This window comes from Rhamphochromis longiceps, linkage group LG8, assembly GCF_057381845.1.
Source record: "Rhamphochromis longiceps isolate RC_006_pf linkage group LG8, R_longiceps_female_GT1.1, whole genome shotgun sequence".
Lineage (NCBI taxonomy): Eukaryota > Metazoa > Chordata > Actinopteri > Cichliformes > Cichlidae > Rhamphochromis > Rhamphochromis longiceps.
The window spans coordinates 19,918,164-19,936,794 of NC_140564.1; the positions used below are offsets into that span (position 1 = coordinate 19,918,164).

At 41.8% G+C, this 18,631-nt stretch overlaps 1 protein-coding gene across 1 annotated transcript; it reads left to right on the top strand.

Moving 5' to 3' along the window:
• Positions 1-389: 389 nt before the first annotated feature.
• LOC146663572 (alpha-tectorin-like) lies at positions 390-16,332 on the top strand. The gene is made up of 24 exons (XM_085416412.1): positions 390-435; positions 553-576; positions 1,250-1,365; positions 6,068-6,346; positions 6,447-6,542; positions 6,686-6,851; positions 7,102-7,502; positions 7,592-8,168; positions 8,260-8,843; positions 9,662-10,214; positions 10,307-10,905; positions 11,328-11,485; positions 11,713-12,113; positions 12,280-12,476; positions 12,655-13,050; positions 13,138-13,421; positions 13,679-13,956; positions 14,075-14,194; positions 14,331-14,515; positions 14,641-14,801; positions 15,089-15,340; positions 15,512-15,671; positions 15,774-15,876; positions 15,974-16,332. Exons 1-24 carry the CDS (start codon positions 390-392, stop codon positions 16,102-16,104), a joined length of 6,267 nt encoding a protein of 2,088 aa, XP_085272538.1. The 3' UTR covers positions 16,105-16,332.
• Positions 16,333-18,631: the final 2,299 nt, after the last annotated feature.

Genomic DNA, 18,631 nt, shown 5'->3' on the forward strand with positions numbered 1-18,631 from the left:
ATTTTGAAAAGCCTGAAAGGGATATGATGCTTTTGTTTGTGAAAAATAAAACAAGTGAATGTTGAATTGACGCGATGGTTTTACCGTCGTTGTTGCACAAACCGACGCATAAAACAGCCTCTTGTCCATCCAGACTCTTATTTTAGATATAAGAGAAATAGAGAACTCCAAGAAGAAACAAAGATAGCCATTACACCATGTTTAGATTTCACTGATATCGCACAGTAATGCCTATATTATTAGCTGAGAGTATTTCAGTGCACATCAACATTTAAACAATTTAAAACATCTTCTGTTCTATAAGCTACTTAACAAATTGTGTACATATACATGTTGCATACCCACTTTTTTATTTATGTATATTCATTCTGCAGGTTTGATTTTGAGTTATGGCGGGTCAAACCCTATTGTTTTTGCTGCTTTTGGTGATTATAGGTGAGTATTAAATAAAATCAGCCTAATGATTTATTGTTGTTGTATTGATTAGATTATTGCTGTTTAACGATGTGAGGATTCTAAGATTTGTATTCAAACACGTGCTTATTGTGATAGGTCATGTGAGTCCTCAGACAACAAGTAAGTGAAAGCTTTGATCACCTCTCTATAATTTATTAACATTCTCTTGAAGATCTATCAGAAAACACTAACAGTAATCCAAACTTTTTCCTCTGGCATCAAAATAATTTTAGCTGCACATTATTTTAATATAAGAGTTATCTCATCAGGTGGCTTTTGAATAATCTGATCTGAGTTCAGTCTGAGGCCACAACCTCCTTATTGGTTGTTGTTTTTTAGTTCTATAGTGTTCTGTTTTTGTGTTCTGATTTACTCTTCCTGCTATGACAGGCCAAAATGCTTTCAAAAGGATTTATTCTGGTTCTTCATGCTGTACAACCCCAATTCCAAAATAAAGTAATGGAATTGGAATCTAAACAACGATTTGCAAAGTGTTCCTTCATGTTTTCCTTTTTAGAATCACAGCTTTTATAAGATTTGTTGCTGCCATCAAATTTGAAATGAACCAATATATTTTTTTAATGGTACAGTTCTAAGTTCAAACTGTTTGTGTGTTTAATTTCAAATACATTGAAGTTTCTGAGTTTTGCAAATAACTTCAATGTGTTTTTAGTTACCTTTTTGACAGTAACTTTTTTGGAATTGGGGTTGTATTTATTAAGACACTGTATCTGTAGGATACAGTGTTTAAACTGCAGCATAATGGGGCAAATCCCTTTTTTACTCTTTTAAGGTACCCTCTATCCAATATCTGGAACAACAAGCACTGCTTCAGACGATGGAAGTTCTCCTCTTATTGTCCTACAGCGTGCTTTCCTGTATTTTGGACAGTCGTATAATCAGATTTATGTAAGTAAATTATGTTTTGGAAAACTCAAACATCTTTGTTTTATACATCTGCATTTTAAATGCAGTGACAAATCAGTTACAACCACAGAGCTGAATTGTACATGCTTAAAAAAGAAAATGAAATGAAAAAGAAAAAGAAAAGAAAATTCACTGTTATGAAAGTAATAATGTATGTTCAATTTCAAAATTACTTGCCGACTTGTCATTTTCATCCAGTACCAAAATACATAAAAATAGTTGAATGCTTCTGTGTGGTGGAATGTAGGACCAATAATTACTTACAAGGAAAATGTAGCTGTACAGCAGTGATGATTTATCGTAGACTGCAAAAAAAGATGGCTGGATGTAGCTTTTGGGTCTGAAAGTGAAGTCAATGCTCGCAATATGTTCCTTAAATATATGTTTTTTCTAATGACCACCAGGGGACAACTCACAGAGTTTGACAAAGGCAGCTATTTAGTAAGAGTCCCACATGTTAATGTGTGCATATATACCTATGTGTGCATCAGGTCACTCTTTGAACATCTTTCAGCTTTTGCCACGTGTGGAGACCAAACACTGTTTGGTATTTCTGCCACCTCTGCATATCCCCACATCAGGTAGCAAGTTAATGCAGGGTGTCATTCCTTTCCACCAAAAGCTTACTTTATGAATCACAATAGGTTACCAAATTGTTAACGATTCTTAGTCACTATTAAAGACACTATTAAAGTGCTGTCAGAGTTTGTTGTTGCATACAGTTAATTATACATGACTGCAGTGTACATTAACCTTGCTTCCTTGTACTCGACTTCACTCCACAAAAATCTCATGTTGATTTTTTTCTTAGTCAGTTGTCATGCTAAAATATTTTAATTACACACTGGAATTTCAGACTTGAACTGTGCAAGATGGTGCGGTTTCCCCCTGTGGGGCGAGGGCACCTGGACCTGGGATATAGAGTATGGTTGGGGGTTGTGATTGTGTGTACAGTGTCCATTAGTGTTTGTCTTCACATTAGGTGAGTGCTGAGTATTGGTACGTGTGCATGAGGGAGGGAATGGATGTTTGTGTCTGTGTGTGCCTGTATGTCTGTGTCTATATTAGAGATGGCACGATACCACTTTTTTATGTCCGATACCGATATCATAAATTTGGATATCTGCCGATACCGATATGAATCCGATATAGTGTTTTTTAATCAACAAAACTGTTTTTTAAAATATCTTGCTGCATTTTGTATAAGTTCATACTCAAGTTTAAAACAACAACTACACTAAAGCTATTCTGTTATACCTGTATGCAAAAAATCAGCAATACTGATCAATCTAATAAACTTAAACCTACACCATCCTCCCTATTCTGGTATTTTAAAGAGTACTTAGCGTAAATATTAAGCAACTTAACTAATAGGGTTCCAACTCCCAGCAACAACAAAAATAAATAAATAAAAAATAGGGAACCACCCCTCACGCTCCACCTCATGATGCTTAATCGACGTAATCAACCTTAATTTGATGCAGTGTGAAAAAAAATGCACAGAAATCAATTATTTTTCAAGAAATATTAAATAGATTCAACATCTTTCTTCAACAAAATTGCAGACTGCACAGATGGTACCTTCCCAAAGGAAAAAAGTACTATAGCTTACTAGGGTATATATATTAGACTTAATAGTCACTATATACAGTAATTGACTTCTATTCCTTTTACATCAAATTAAAACTTTGGGTGTCAGATAATTACTTATTAAAAGCTAGAAATTTTAAATGAGAATAAGAAAGAAAAGTATGTCTTTGTGCCCCCTTTTCCCTGTTAATGCCCTATCGGCCCCCCTGGCTAAACTTTGCTAGATCCGCCCCTGCACAGTTACCAGCGTCAGCTACGTAGAAAAAGATCCTGGTGTAGAAAGTAATATTAAATAAATTCTAACAACAGCTTATCAAGCTTAAACGTGCTGCTGTTGTTCAGCCGCTGGTTTCCTCTTTCTGGTGCAAAGTGGGCCAAAAACAAACAAGAGAGACGGACTCGCGACAGAAATGCCGATCAGCTGATCATTAAGCAGTTTCATGATTGAAGTAGCAGCAGGAGAGGCAGTCGCTTGTTAAGCTTAACGCAGGAATGCTTTACATTCAGAGATGGACTTACACACTTGCTTTACTTCTCTCGGGGATAACTTTGTCGGAGATGAAATGCCGGGTTGCTAGCGAAGCTCCAAATGCTATCCAGACCACCGACAGGTCCCGCATGCCACAGCCGCTCTATCACATGATGCATACTGCTCCGACGTGCTAACGTTCTGAGGTGAGTTACGGCGTGTTGCAAGTTTTGTGAGGTGCTTTCGTGATATTTAATGGATCGGATTACATTTTTTATTTTTCTCCGATATCCGATCCAGTAATTTAGGTCAGTATCGGACCGATACCGATACGTAATATCGGATCGGTCCATCTCTAGTCTATATGTCAGGTCGGGAGTCGGGACTTAGACTCCACCTCTCTGGGAAGGAGGCCTATCTCCACTCGTCACACTCCATGCCGGTAGCTGATGCCTCCAGGCGTCGGTGTGTTGGTGGTTCTAGGTATCTGGGACTGGGTGCCCGGGGCTCAGTCACGTCCTTCTTAGGGGTTGGGGGCCCTCAGGCCTCTGGGCCTGCGGCTTGATTCACTCTGGCACAGCTGGCTGCCGGCAGAGCCCGCGGGCACGTCACTGCAGCCCCCTCTGGCTTCTGCTCTGTGGCTGCTGGGTGACCCCTTGTCTGGGGGTCTCCTCAGCTTTTCCAAGGAGGGTGACATGGATGCCCCTCCAATGGTCCTCCTTGGGCTCTCGCACTCTGGGGCCTGGATCTCCTCCATGCCTGCTTCATGCCCTAGGGGGCAGGGCTATAGCTTTTTTCTTTTCCTTCCTCCCTTTCCTATCCCCCAGCCATGTCTGTCCCATCTTTAACAACTAAAAATATAATAAAATAAATAAATAATAACAACAACGATGGATCAAATGGACCACTATGGCAGGGCCGTGATGATCGACTTGTTAAAGTAAATCTGTAGGGTATCTTTGTTGGCCTTCAGACTGAAATTTTGATGTCTAAAGAACCAAATGGGACAGGCAAAAAACAAACAAACTCCCGCCCCAAATAATTGTTCTTGACTTTGTAAAATAGTACATGGAATGATACATCATGTATAATTTTTGTGAATATAAATTAGATGTTATTGTTGGGAAATGAAAATGATGCTTTTCTAAGGTACTGTAGGTACATAAACATCTGAAATGAATAATTTTAAACTGTTATTAGACAGTTGCTAGCAACACAATGACATCAGAATACATCATACATAATGAAAGTTTTGTTGCTATAAATTATATTATTAAATATTATTATATTTAATAGTTGAATAAAGATTCCCCAAATATCAGCATGGGCTGCTGGTGTCTGATTGTTAGGCAAAACGATTTTCTCCTAATAAAGGTTAAACAAAAGAAAGAAAGAAAACTCCTAGTATTCTTTAGATAAAAATTAGACATTATTTCTGGTACACGTCTTTGAATTCTGTCTGTAGGAGACAAAGTTGGTTAAGTGAACCATTGTGTTTACATTGATGAGTTCATGTGGTCACAAAAAATTGACAGGGTATTGGTCTTCTGCATAGAACTTTGCGATCACCAGCTAATGATGAAATTTACTTCACCTGGGCACAAGCAGATCCTAATGCAGATCTGTAATGTTTATCTTAGGGTGGATCTACTTTCTCAGATAGACCCCTTTATCATCAGCTGGTTTATAACACATAGATAGTAGTGGTCAGAACTATCCGCTAAGGCTTTGCAGTGTGGCCATTTATCTTTTACATGTAATCTATGGGCAAAATCAGCTCAAACAGTTTGCACTGTGTCACTAATAAGTAAAATTCCAGTTTTTGCCAAATTAGCTCATGTTTGTTCTGGGCATTGAACTAAAGCATTTTAACAGTAAGCAATCTCTTATACTGGAATATGGATGAGTCAGAAAACGAGCAATGGTATTTTATCTCCAGCTAACTAAACTAGTATAAATATGAGAAATGGCTAGCACAAAGCTAACATTATCCTTATAGTTGCAAACTAGGTATAGAGTACTTAAATATCAACTTTTAAAAGTTGATATTAAAAGTATTTTGTTTATATTTGTGAATCTGGCTCATTACCCCATCAGTGAGTAATTATTGTTTCCTCTATTTATTTATACTACGCTACAGGTATAGTATAGGTTTGAATGGTACAATTTGATATCCCTGTGTTGGTGCTGTTCCTATATCATCATAATAATGCTCGTCCAGGGCCAACATCGCAACTGATCATGAGCATGTCTGAAAATTGAGTTCGCATTAGTCAAGAATCTGGCTAATGCTATTAAAAACTATCACTTGCAAATCAGCAAGTAACATAAATTTGGCCAACAGCAAGCTTAACCCTGACAATGTATTTATTAAAATGTTTTTCCTTACATTACATACACATCCTTACATTTCCTTACAAAGACATAATATTACAACAACGTGACTGGTCAGTTGTAATATTGATCCTGGACCATAATTACTATGATGATGCAGGAACAAGACCAACACAGTGATATCAGATCCACCATTTTAATAACAAGTGATCAACACCTGTGTCTGAAGTGCCTACAGTTGATACCTAATTTATACTGGTTTTGACTTACAAGAATGTTTTTATTTTCTAGGTAAACCACAATGGGCATCTGACCTTTGATGCATCATGGTCTAGCTACACCCCGCAACTGTTTCCAATGTATGGATCCAGAGACATCATCGCTCCATTCTGGACAGATTTAGACAACAGAGGAAATGGTCAGATCTACTACAACCAATACACCAGCGGCAGTGTTCTCCAGCAAGCTACACAGGACATTAATCAATACTTTCCAGGACTCAATTTTAATGCAAACTGGGTCTTTGTTGCAACTTGGTATCAGGTTGCCTATTTTCCAACGAGTGGAACAGTAAGTCACCTCTTACTAAATTATGCAATCAATATGAAGCATAGGGTTATAATACCTATGAATATATATACTTTAAAAACAAGAAGTTGCTTGTTTTCAGCAAACAACAGTCCAAGCTGTCCTGATATCGGGTGGCCAGTACTCATTTGTGTTGATGAACTATGGGCAAATAGCCTACACAGCATATTCTATACAGGTTGGTACCATTTAAAATATAATATAGTAAAAACATATATTTTTAGTTTTTGTGGCCATCTCTTACTTTAAGTTAAATGCAGGGATATGTAAATACAAAATAACCATGCAATTATTTTTAACAGTGTGACATGTCATTTTCAGGCTGGATATGACACAGTCAATTCTGTTCACCATTTTTCCATCCCTGGATCATTCTCAGGAAACGCAACAGGACAGTTCTCAAATTTCCGTCTCAGCAGCAATGTCCATGTGCCCGGTCGCTGGGCCTTCAGGACAGACCATGGATCAAGAGGCTGTACTTTCAACAGTAAGATCTGAACTAGAGAACGATCATCATAGCCAGCTGATCAAAATTCTACGAGAATTCTATGAGAAGAATGTTATTATATTAAATGACAATCCTCCTCTCTAGCCCTTCATTTTTTGATCTTCACTCTGTGAAAACAATAAACAAAAATGAATCCTAAAATTTAAAAATGAACACTGTTTGAGTAGTAAGAATCTCTTCAAGTTGAAGTAAAAAAATGTAAAGTATTCATTTTTCTATTGTTTCAAAGGTTTACCAGTGCAGCTTGGTGATTCCTTCTGGAGTGACAGGACCTGTGCACAGAAGTGCACATGCACCTCAGCAGGCCTGCAGTGCCGCAACCAGCCGTGCTCCTTTTCACAGATCTGCCAGCAAACTTCCTTCCAGTTTTCTTGCCAGACAGTGCAGAGACGCACTTGCACCATAAGTGGTGATCCCCATTACTACACCTTTGATAACCGAGTGTTCCACTTTCAGGGCACTTGCACCTATGTTCTCTCTGAGCAATGTAATAGTGGACTGCCCTACTACAGAGTAGAAGGCAAAAATGAGCACAGAGGCAGTACTCGAGTCTCTTGGACACGACTGGTGAAAGTGCATGTCTACAATGACACAATTGAGCTTGTCAAAGGACGTCGTGGTCAGGCAAAGGTATGGAATAAGAATCAAGTTTAAACTTACGGTGATATGTGTTTGTGACATGTGTGTTTTACTCTTTCTGTATGCTGGTGTTTTTACAGGTTAATGGGAACTTTGCATCCACTCCATTCTCCCTTAGCAATGGCACCGTGCAGGTTTATGAGTCAGGTTTTTCTGTGGTCGTCAGCACTGACTTTGGTTTAGTGGTGTCTTATGACACAAATCATTATGTCCAGATCAGCTTGACCTACACTTATCAGAATACAACATGCGGTCTTTGTGGAAACTTCAACAATCAACCTCAAGATGACTTTCGCACACGCCAGGGCCAGCTTGTGAGCTCTGATGTGGTTTTTGCTAACAGCTGGAGAGCATCAGGGGATGATGAGCCTGGTTGTGAGGCACAGTGTGGAGGTCTGGCCTGTGCTGGCTGCACTGCACAACAGACAGCATTGTACAGCAACACTGACCACTGTGGTATCCTCAGCAGTAGTTCTGGACCTTTTGCTGCTTGCCATCAGCAACTTCCTCCACAGTCCTTTGCGGACAGTTGTCTGTATGATCTGTGTGTAGGAGGAGGGTACCAACCTATTCTCTGTCAAGCCCTAAGTGTGTATGCAAGTCAGTGTCAACAAAATAATATTCGGCTGCAAAGCTGGAGGAGAACCGGCTTTTGTGGTATATTAACAAATTTTTAAAAATTATTTCAAAATATAATTTTATTAAAATGCCACAGATGCTAAAATCTAATTTTTCCTCTTCTTTCTAGAAATCCCATGCCCAGTCAACAGCCACTTTGAGTCTGAAGGCACAGGATGTCCAGCTACTTGTCTCAATCCCAACTCCACCCACAACTGTCCTCTCCCTGTGCAAGAAAGCTGCATCTGTGATTCAGGCTACATCCTCAGTGGTGGGGTCTGCGTCCCTCATGCCGAGTGTGGCTGCAGCTTTGAGGGCCGTTACTACCGCTCTGGACAAACTGTAATACTAGATGAAAACTGTGGGAGACGTTGTAGCTGCAGTTATGGCTCCATGACTTGCAACTCTCATGGTTGTGGGCCATTTGAATCATGCAGGGTGGAGGATGGAGAAAGAGGATGCAGACCAAATAGCTATGAAACATGCTGGATCAGAGGCCCAGGGTCATATCAGACATTTGATGGACTGACATACCAATATCCTGGGGCGTGTCAATTGACACTTGCCAAAGTTATGGGACTGTCCAGTCACCCAAACTTCACGGTGACAGCAGAAAAAGTGCCAAGAAACCAGCAAGGCTTTTCCAATGTGCTAAAGTTTGAGGCAGAGGGGACACAGGTCTCAATTGAGATGGAAATAAACGGCAAAGTTCAGGTAAATGACAGAAATACAATTGAAAGTCATTGTAGATTAATGTGTCATAATGAAAGACACAAAAAAAAGTTGACACAAGCAGATAAGCTACTAATAATAGGGAATCATTAAGTAGAGATCACTCTGTACTTATGCGGACATTATTCTACATTGTTGTTTTCATTGTAAGCAGAATATTACACCAGAAAATCTGAAATAGGAAAGGTTACCTTTAAATACTGTCACTTAGCTTTGAGTTGCTTTTTTCCCCTATAAGAATGAATTCCTTTATAGTGTACCAAAATTATTCATTTTATATTCACTTTTACTTTTTAATTTAGTATAATGTTATTTAACTAACTATCAATTTGTCCTACTGATATACTCCTTCATTTAAACAGACCATCACATCACAGGCTGCCATATGATCATTATAGTATGACATTTTTATAGTACGACAGTATAGTAAATACAACAGATGTTGATTATAGTGGTGTATATTGAAGCATTTGAAACAATTGGCACTTTAAAGCATAATAAATTAAAACAGTCAGGATGTAAGATAGACAGAAAAGACTGTTGCAGAGTTTTGGAGCTGCATTAAAGAAGACCAGTTAGCTCTAAGAGTCAATCTGGAAATTGTTACAAATAAAAATGATCTAATATAATAGCTCCAAACTGGTTGTTTGGTAAAAAAAAATATTATCTACTACATTCTACAATAAGTACCAAGCTTAGGACTTATTGGGAAATGACAGATGGAAACATCATTAACAAAATGGTCTTTACTTAAAAGTGTTATTATAATTATTATGACTGACTATTTTAATGCCTTTTAGGTGGCTGGTCAGGTGATCAGGCTGCCTTTCAGTGCTGGGTCCAATGGAATCCAAATTTTCTACAGCAACCTGCGCAGTGTCATCATTCGCACCTCCTTTGGTGTAACTGTGCAGACAGTCTGGCCTCACTTTGTCCGTGTCACTGCTCCTGGTGTCTACAGCGGTTCACTGGGTGGACTCTGTGGTAACTACAATGGTCGTCCGCATGATGACTTCCGCACACCCAACGGTGTCCTGGTCAACAGTTCTCAGGACTTTGGAGACAGCTGGCGAGTTGGCTCTCTGGCTGCTCACTGTGTGGAAAGCAGAGGTCATGATCCTAGGACCGATTTTAATTCTAGTCAGTACTGTGGCATTCTCAGATCACCAGATGGGCCATTTGTACCCTGTTGGTCTGTGGTTGACCCAAGGCAGCAGGTGGATGTATGTGTGGAGATCATGGGGGGCTCTAACAATCCAGCATCAACTCTGTGTGACGTCCTACGAGATTATGCACTAATGTGTCAACAGAAGGGTGTTGCCTTAGGACAATGGAGAAATGCAACTGGCTGTGGTAAGCATTCAACTGTTTTTGAATTAATTCTAGCCACGATCTCCAAATGTTTAAAAATGCTTTCATATGTTAACCTGTTTGTTCTTCTCCAGCACTAACCTGCCCATCAAACAGCCATTATGAACTCTGTGGAACCTCTTGTCCTTCTGCTTGCCCCAGCCTCTCTTTCCCCTTCACCTGTGATAGTGTGTGCCAGGAAGGCTGTCAGTGTAACAGTGGTTTTATCCTCAATGGTGACCAGTGTGTTCCACCAACATCTTGTGGATGCTATCATCAAGGACGCTATCGCGAAAGTGGTGAGCAGTTCTGGGATGGTGAACAATGTCAGAGCTTGTGTACCTGTAACGGAAATACAGGGAACGTCCACTGTACTCCCAACTCCTGTGGGCCCCAGGAGTCCTGCCGTGTGGTGGAGGGCGGGTTTGGCTGCCATCCCAACCCTCATGGCACCTGCTCTGCCTCTGGAGACCCTCACTATTTCACCTTTGATCGTAAGGCCTATGACTTCCAAGGAACATGTCGCTATGTTCTGGTGACCCTTTGTAATGCCACTGATGAGCTGAATCAGTTTTCTGTGGAAGCTAAGAATGAGGCATTGAATGGGTTGCCAGTTTCAGTCACAGCAGAAGTTTTCGTGAATGTGTGGGGCTATCATGTGCACATGTCAAGATACAACAGGGGTATGGTAGAGGTGAGCGGAACTGTTTCTGAACAATTACTCATATTTTACATTTTAAAAAGAAAAATTTAAAGCCACAGACAGTTGCAGATGAACCTACCATGAGAGAGATCTCCACTTAACTGCAAAGTATTGTTAGAAAATGGACAACAAAAAATTGCTGTAAAGGAATGTTAAAGAGAAAGTAGTCTGGAAACTTCAATTTCTTCACTAGAGAGCCTCACTGAGTTTATTTTTAACAATGAGCTATCACTTACACTTGTAGGGACAGTAATAAAAAATAACCAAATGTGAGAGACCCTTGGTAAATAATTGCTGTTGGTCATTGTGCTGCTATTACATTTGTTTAGTGCTGACATATGACTACGGATAAAGGGCATATGAATAAAATTAAATATTTTTGGCTTTCCTAAATTGTTCTTCCAATGTCCCAGGTAAATGGAATAACACAGAATGTACCAATTCTCTTGAATGGAAGTCAAGTATCTATCTTTGCCAGTGGATCTCGAACAATTGTCCGCACTGATTTTGGCTTAAGCGTCATATACGATGGATGGAGTACAGTTTCTATCACTGTGCCTCCAAATTACAGGTATCTGCCATTCATCTTCGCTCAAAATCAGCTGGTGTTGCAATTACTCACACACTCACACCTTTAAAAGTGTTCATAGTTGTGCACTACCACACTTTTATAACATAATTCGAATGTACAGGATTTTATTTGGCTCAGAATGGTCTTTTGGGGTGTCCCATAAGATTGATAATCCTCCCCACAGTAAAACCAATGAATCTGTTTTATCTTACTGTTCTCATCAAAAGGGGAAAAACATGTGGACTTTGTGGAAACTTCAATGGAAATTCAAATGATGACTTCTACACCCCATCTGGAATAACAGTCGCATCTCCAGATGAGTTTGGGAGAGCCTGGAAGGTCCCGGGAAACTACACCTGCAGTGATGGATGCGGCTCATCATGTCCGAGATGTCCCAATGAACAGCCCGCTAGAGATCAATGTGAGGTGATCCAGGCAGCTGATGGCCCCTTCAGTTTCTGCCATGATAAGGTGGACCGTGCACCATATTTCAACGACTGTGTGTTTGACGTGTGTGTGGCAGGAAATCGAGGTCATGACCTCCTTTGCAGGGCTCTTGAAACATATGTTAGAGCCTGTCAGTCTGCTAATGTTCGAATCTACCCTTGGAGACAAAATACCACCTGCGGTGAGTGAACCTGCCATTGTGTTGCTGATATAGTATCAAGCACAAGAAAATAAAATGCTTCTTTTTTGTTGTTGTTTTTGTAAGTGTGTTGAAATATGGTGTCTAAGTTTCATGACTGTTTTTTTTAACCACCTGACATCCATCTTTTGCTTTCTTGATTTTTTAGCACTGGACTGTCCAGCCAACAGCCATTATGAGCTGTGTGGTACTGACTGTGGCCACACCTGTGCCAGCAGTAATGATACCACCTGTGAACGGGCTTGCTCTGAGGGATGTTTCTGTGACGAAGGCTACCGCAGGAGTGGAACCAGTTGTGTCCCAGTGGAACGCTGTGGCTGCCAGTATAATGGATTCTACTATAATGTAAGTTCTACAAAGAACCATAGAGCTATATAAAAGAGGGATATAGTTTAAAGGTTTTAATTGCATAAATGAGTTGAGCAGATTATTAACAATGACAGCTTGGCAACAGTAAATACATGGTAGGCTTTACTATAAACTGCGGTTATTCTTCCTCTTTTTGTTACATTCTCTCACACAGGCTGGCGAGTCCTTCTGGACAGACGGTTGCTCACAGAGATGTGAATGTCACGCTCCAAATGACCTGCGATGTTCTGCCTCGTCTTGCACTCCTGCACAACAGTGCTCCATCAGAGACGGCCAGCTGGGCTGTTACGATGCCATGTCCACCTGCACAGTGTGGGGGGATCCACACTACATCACCTTTGATGGAGCAGTGGCTCATTTCCAGGGAACTTGCTCCTACATCATCGCTGAGAGCACAAACCATGGCACCAATGAAACCCAGTTTCAGGTGATAGCCACCAACAATCACCGTGGAAACAACCGTGTGTCATTTGTGTCTGCAGTGGACATATACCTCTCAAATCATCCAGAAAGTGTGCACATCAGGATCGGACCCAATAAAAGAGTAACGGTAAATACTAAGCTTTCTATGTTTCGCTCATATGAACACCTTCACAGCAGGTACTTTGCATGTCTCTCATAACGCTTGTTCTTCTAGGTAAATAGTGGAGAAGTGTCTCTTCCCACCTCTGCAAGAACTTTAGCTCAGGTGGTAAGGGAAGGCAGCTACATAGTTGTCGATGCACTTGACCTGGCGGTCCAGTTTGATGGCCAGAGTACTTTGTTGGTAAGAATCGCCCAAAACCGTCAAAACAGAGTCACAGGTATGTGTGGAAACTTCAATGGCGACTCTGGGGATGACAAAGTCTCACCCAATGGCACACTGGCACAAAATGACAATGACTTTGGACAGAGCTGGAAGTCAACAAGAAGCCAACCAGGGTGAGCTGTTTGGAACTTCTTTAGGATATTCCAAAAATAGAGTCTTGTTGACCTTCATCAACTCATATAACATAATGTCTTGCTTTGAATGAGAAGATTTTATGGACATTTAAGGACAACAGCATATATATTACATCCCAGTAAAAATAATAAATGTACCGTTGTGTTGAGTGTGAATTGGGAGTGTAGATGTACAGGACATTTTACCAAAGTACACAAAATTTCCCAAAGTGTTAAACATATAATGTCTTTTCCAGATGTGGGTCTACTGATCAAAGAAGTGGTGATGGACTGAATGACTGCACCTTTAGAGAAGAATACTCCCAACTCTGCAGTGTCATCACCAACACCACCGGACCATTCAGAGCCTGTCACCTGCACTCTGACCCCGAGCCATTTTTCACTTCCTGTGTCTATGACCTCTGCCTCTACACTCCAGCCAATGGCATGCTGTGTTCTGCTGTCTCAGCCTATGAGAAAACCTGCTCTGTTCTAGGGCTAGACATCCCTGACTGGCGCTCTGGTTTACTGTGTGGTAAGTTTGTGCTGGATAATTAAGTGATGTCTTTTTGATGTCTTTTGATAGAGCTTAACAGGTTTTTCTTGAAAGATTGGCTTTGTTTTATTGTACTCCTGTCACTCTTCTTCTGCAGAGGAGTCAGACCCATGTGAACAGCTGGACTGCACAGAGTACGAGTGGTGTGGTAAGAAGGACGGTGTCTATGGCTGCTTCTGTGATGAACACCATGACCGAGGCAACAGTGAAAGCTATGGTGAAGGAAGCTCCTATTTAAACCTTGTTTTATTTTTGGGTCATTGGCAATGGTACTGCAGTGCAGTTTGTACAAGAAAAATGGGATTTGTTAGTTATTTGTTTTCTTATTCTTCTTTTTAAACTTATATTAACAGACTCAACCATCACTTGTGCCAGTAGTTCAGGCACCATGTCCGTGTCCCGTTGTCAGCTATTTGAGGCTGGCTTTCACTCTGATGCCCTCCATCTCCGAGATGAATCCTGCAATGGGACTCTTGAGTATGGTCGACTGGTTTTCCACTTTGACAATGACAACCATCTGTGTGGGACAGCACTCAGGGTACAGTTATAAAACCAAAATATTATGGATAGTCACTGTTATTATACTGTACATGTCATGTTTTGTCATTTATATTATAAATGACATCATATTCAATTTGTAATGTTTTGTTTTTTTAATTTTAGAGCAACGGAACACATTTCATGTATGAGAACATCGTCCAGGGTTTTGTGGATCCTCATGGAAGTCTTATCAGCCGCCAGAGGAGCATCAATCTGCGTTTCTGCTGCGAATACCCCCTGAATCAGGCCCTGTCTATGGCCGTGGGCATCAATCCTGTAGAAAGGTAACAATACATCTCCTATGCATTATATACAATACTTAGATTAGATTTTTACATATTCCAGTGTTTTATGTAATTAAATGTGCACTTCAGGCATCTTTTGGGAACTTATTTTGATAGAAGATAGTGCTTTAAGATCACAATACTGACAATAAGACAAAATAAAAACATGAAAATGAGAACGTCATTTTTGCCGCACATTAACATTACACTTTTTGATGTTCATGCATGTTAATAATGTTCATCATTTAATAATGAACTCATTTGTAGTATTATTATGTTTTTTGTAGCATCATTAGGAAGAAGATTGCGACCGGTCAAGGACAGTACAGCATGAGAATGATCCCCTTCCAGGACCCTGGCTTCCGCTTCCCATTCAGGAGTGACACAAACATACAAATGGAAATAGATCAGAGGTTATATGTGGCGGTGAGAACAGAAGGAGTGGATCAAAGCCAGATCTCCACTATTTTGGACTCCTGCTGGGCCACACCAGTCAACATGCCAAATTACCCCGTCCGCTGGGATCTTATTACTGCAGAGTAAGAGCACGTTTGCAGTGTCACCTTGTCTTAGTATACTTTATTAAAAACTTGAAAGAATCAGACCCAGACAGACCTCTCCTCGGTTTTTCTCCACCAATTCTTCCTCATAATGAATTCTGCTGCTTTGCTTTATAATGTGGGATATTTAAACGTCTGCCTGTCTTCCAGGTGTCCCAATGAAGCCGATGGAACGGTAGAGCTGATTCAGAACGGCATCTCTACTGAGGCCCGATTCTCCTTCAGGATGTTTACTTTTACCAACTATTCATCCATTTACCTTCACTGCAATGTCCACCTGTGTCTTTTGAGACACAACAATTGCACAGCTGTACGTACCACTGTTTTAAATTCTTATTGGTTTTCATTCTTACCTAATAAATTTAAAAACTGTTAAATCTGCAGAAGCCTATAAACATTTTTTTTCTCTCAGCGCTGTTACCCGGGTTACCACAGGCGAGTTCGGAGGGATATATCCTTCCATGACACTTCATCCATCTCACTTGGACCGCTTGTTTCAAGGCCAGGTAGCAGAGGTACATTGAAGCTCTCATGTCTCTTCACCTTGCACTCTTATTGATCACATAAAGTTCACGGATAAAGTAAATGTAAACTTTGGTTCTTCTCTTGCAGACCCAGTGATGCAATTAAACAGTGGCCAAAGCCAGGTGACACCTCTGCTGGCCCTGCTGGCCAGTTTGATCCTAGCCAGCATGCTGGTAACCCTGCTGGTCAAACGATTTGCTCCCAAAATTCCAGTCTAGAAACCGCCAAAACTCTGGAGATCAAAAATGATCCATATTTTGAAAATCATTCATTATTCAGTCACTTCTAAATGGTATTTTTCATCGGAGTGTTGTCTTTGTCTTTCTTGAGGAGTGTTTCTTTAGTTGTGGTAAGGTTTGCAGTAAGTTGGCTTTAAATCTAAATGGGATAAAATATGTGTGATATTAAAGTTTTAACCTTGTTGCATTCACTGTTTGTTGATAAGATTAACTTGTTCTTGGTTTCTGTGTGAGATTTTTATAATTAAATCTACATCATAATTAAAATAATGTATAATCAAGGGCAAATCAAGGATTAAATAAAGTATTTAGTGCACATATACTTGTCTCTCAGAAACGCAACCAACACTACTTTGGATTTACAAAATAAAGTGATAGTACAAAGTGAAGTACAATAAACTGGGTACCTACTGTTTGAGCTACAATTTAATATCATAACATGATTACTATTTTTGCTTCGTTTTATCAGTTGAAATAAAAGTTAATGAATAATCGCCTAAATGTATCACAAATCATTCATAATATGTAATAAAAATCTGATTATGAACAATGTCTATTTTTTATCTCCAGTAAGATCATACAGTAAAATGTGTTGCTGAATAAAATCTCACTTAGTCATTCTGTTATTGAAGTAGAAGGCCAAGTTGATCTTTAGCACCCAGCTGCAACCCATCCATCCGCTTTGTCCGGGGCCAGGTCGCGGGGGCAGCAGCCTAAGCAAAGAGGCCCAGACCTCCCTCTCCCCAGCCACCTCCTCCAGCTTATCCGGGGGAATACCAAGGCGTTCCCAGGCCAGCCGAGAGATATAATCTCTCCAGCGTGTCCTGGGTCTGCGCCGGGGCCTCCTCCCGGTGGGACATGCCTGGAATACCTCACCCAGGAGGCGCCCAGGGGGCATCCTTGTCAGATGCCCGAACCACCTCAGCTGGCTCCTTTCGATGTGGAGCAGCAGCTGCTCTACTCTGAGCCCCTCCCGGATGGCCGATGACCGGTGCAGCGTCCGCATTACTGCAGCTGCAGCCCCAATCTGTCTGTCGATCTCCGGCTCCCTTCTCCCATCACTCGCGAACAAGACCCCGAGATACTTGAACTCCTCCACTTGGGGCAGGAACTCATCCCCGACCCGGAGTGGGCACTCCACCCTTTTCCGGCTGAGAACCATGGCCTCAGATTTGGAGGTGCTGATCCTCATTCCCGCTGCTTCACACTCGGCTGCGAACCGTTCCAGTGCGAGCTGGAGGCCCTCACCCGATGAAGCCAACAGAACCACATCATCTGCAAAAATCAGAGATGTGATTCTGAGGCCACCAAAGCGAAAGCCCTCCGCCACTTGGCTGCGCCTAGAAATCCTGCCCATAAAAATTATGAACAGAACCGGAGACAAAGGGCAGCCCTGGCGGAGCCCATCACCCACCAGGAACGAGTCCGACTTATTGCCGGCAATGCGAACCAAGCTCTTGCAACGGTTGTATAGGGATCGAATGGCCCGTAGCAATGGGCCAGACACCCCATATTCCCGCAACACCTCCCACAGGACACCCCGAGGGACACGGTCGAATGCCTTCTCCAAGTCCACAAAACACATGTAGACTGGTTGGGCAAACTCCCATGCACCCTCAAGTATCCTGGAGAGGATAAAGAGCTGGTCCAGTGTTCCGCGACCAGGACGAAAACCGCATTGTTCCTCCTGTATCCGAGGTTCGACTAACGGACGAACTCTCCTTTCCAGCACCCTGGCATAGACTTTCCCAGGGAGGCTGAGGAGTGTGATCCCCTGTAGTTGGAACACACCCTCCGGTCCCCTTTCTTAAAGATGGGGACCACCACCCCGGTCTGCCAGTCCACAGGTACTGCCCCTGATCTCCACGCAACATTGCAGAGGCGTGTCAACCAGGACAGCCCTACAACGTCCAGAGCCTTCAGGAACTCGGGGGGGACCTCATCAACACCAGGGGCTCTGCCACCAAGGAGTTGTTTAACTGCCTCAGTGACCTCGCCCCCAGAAATTGGCGGGTCATTCCCCTCATCCCCAGACTCTGCTTCCTCCTCGGAAGACGTGTCAGTGGGATTAAGGAGGTCCTCGAAGTATTCCTTCCACCGCCTGACAATTTTCTCAGTCGACGTCAGCAGCGCTCCGCCAGCACTATACACAGTGCAGGTGGAGCACCGCTTTCCCCTCCTGAGGCGTCTGACGGTTTGCCAGAATCTCTTCGAGGCAGTCCGAAAGTCTTTTTCCATGGCCTCTCCGAACTCCTCCCACACCCGAGTTTTTGCTTCAGCCACTGCCCGAGCCGCATTCCGCTTGGCCTGTCGATACCTGTCGGCTGCCTCCGGAGTCCCACAGGCTAACCAAGCCCGATAGGACTCCTTCTTCAGCCTGGTGGCTCCCTTCACCTCTGGTGTCCACCATTTGGTTCGGGGATTACCACCACGGCAGGCACCAACCACCTTGCAGGGTGTTCGTTATGGCCAAACTGTGATTAGCACAGAAGTCCAATAACAGAGC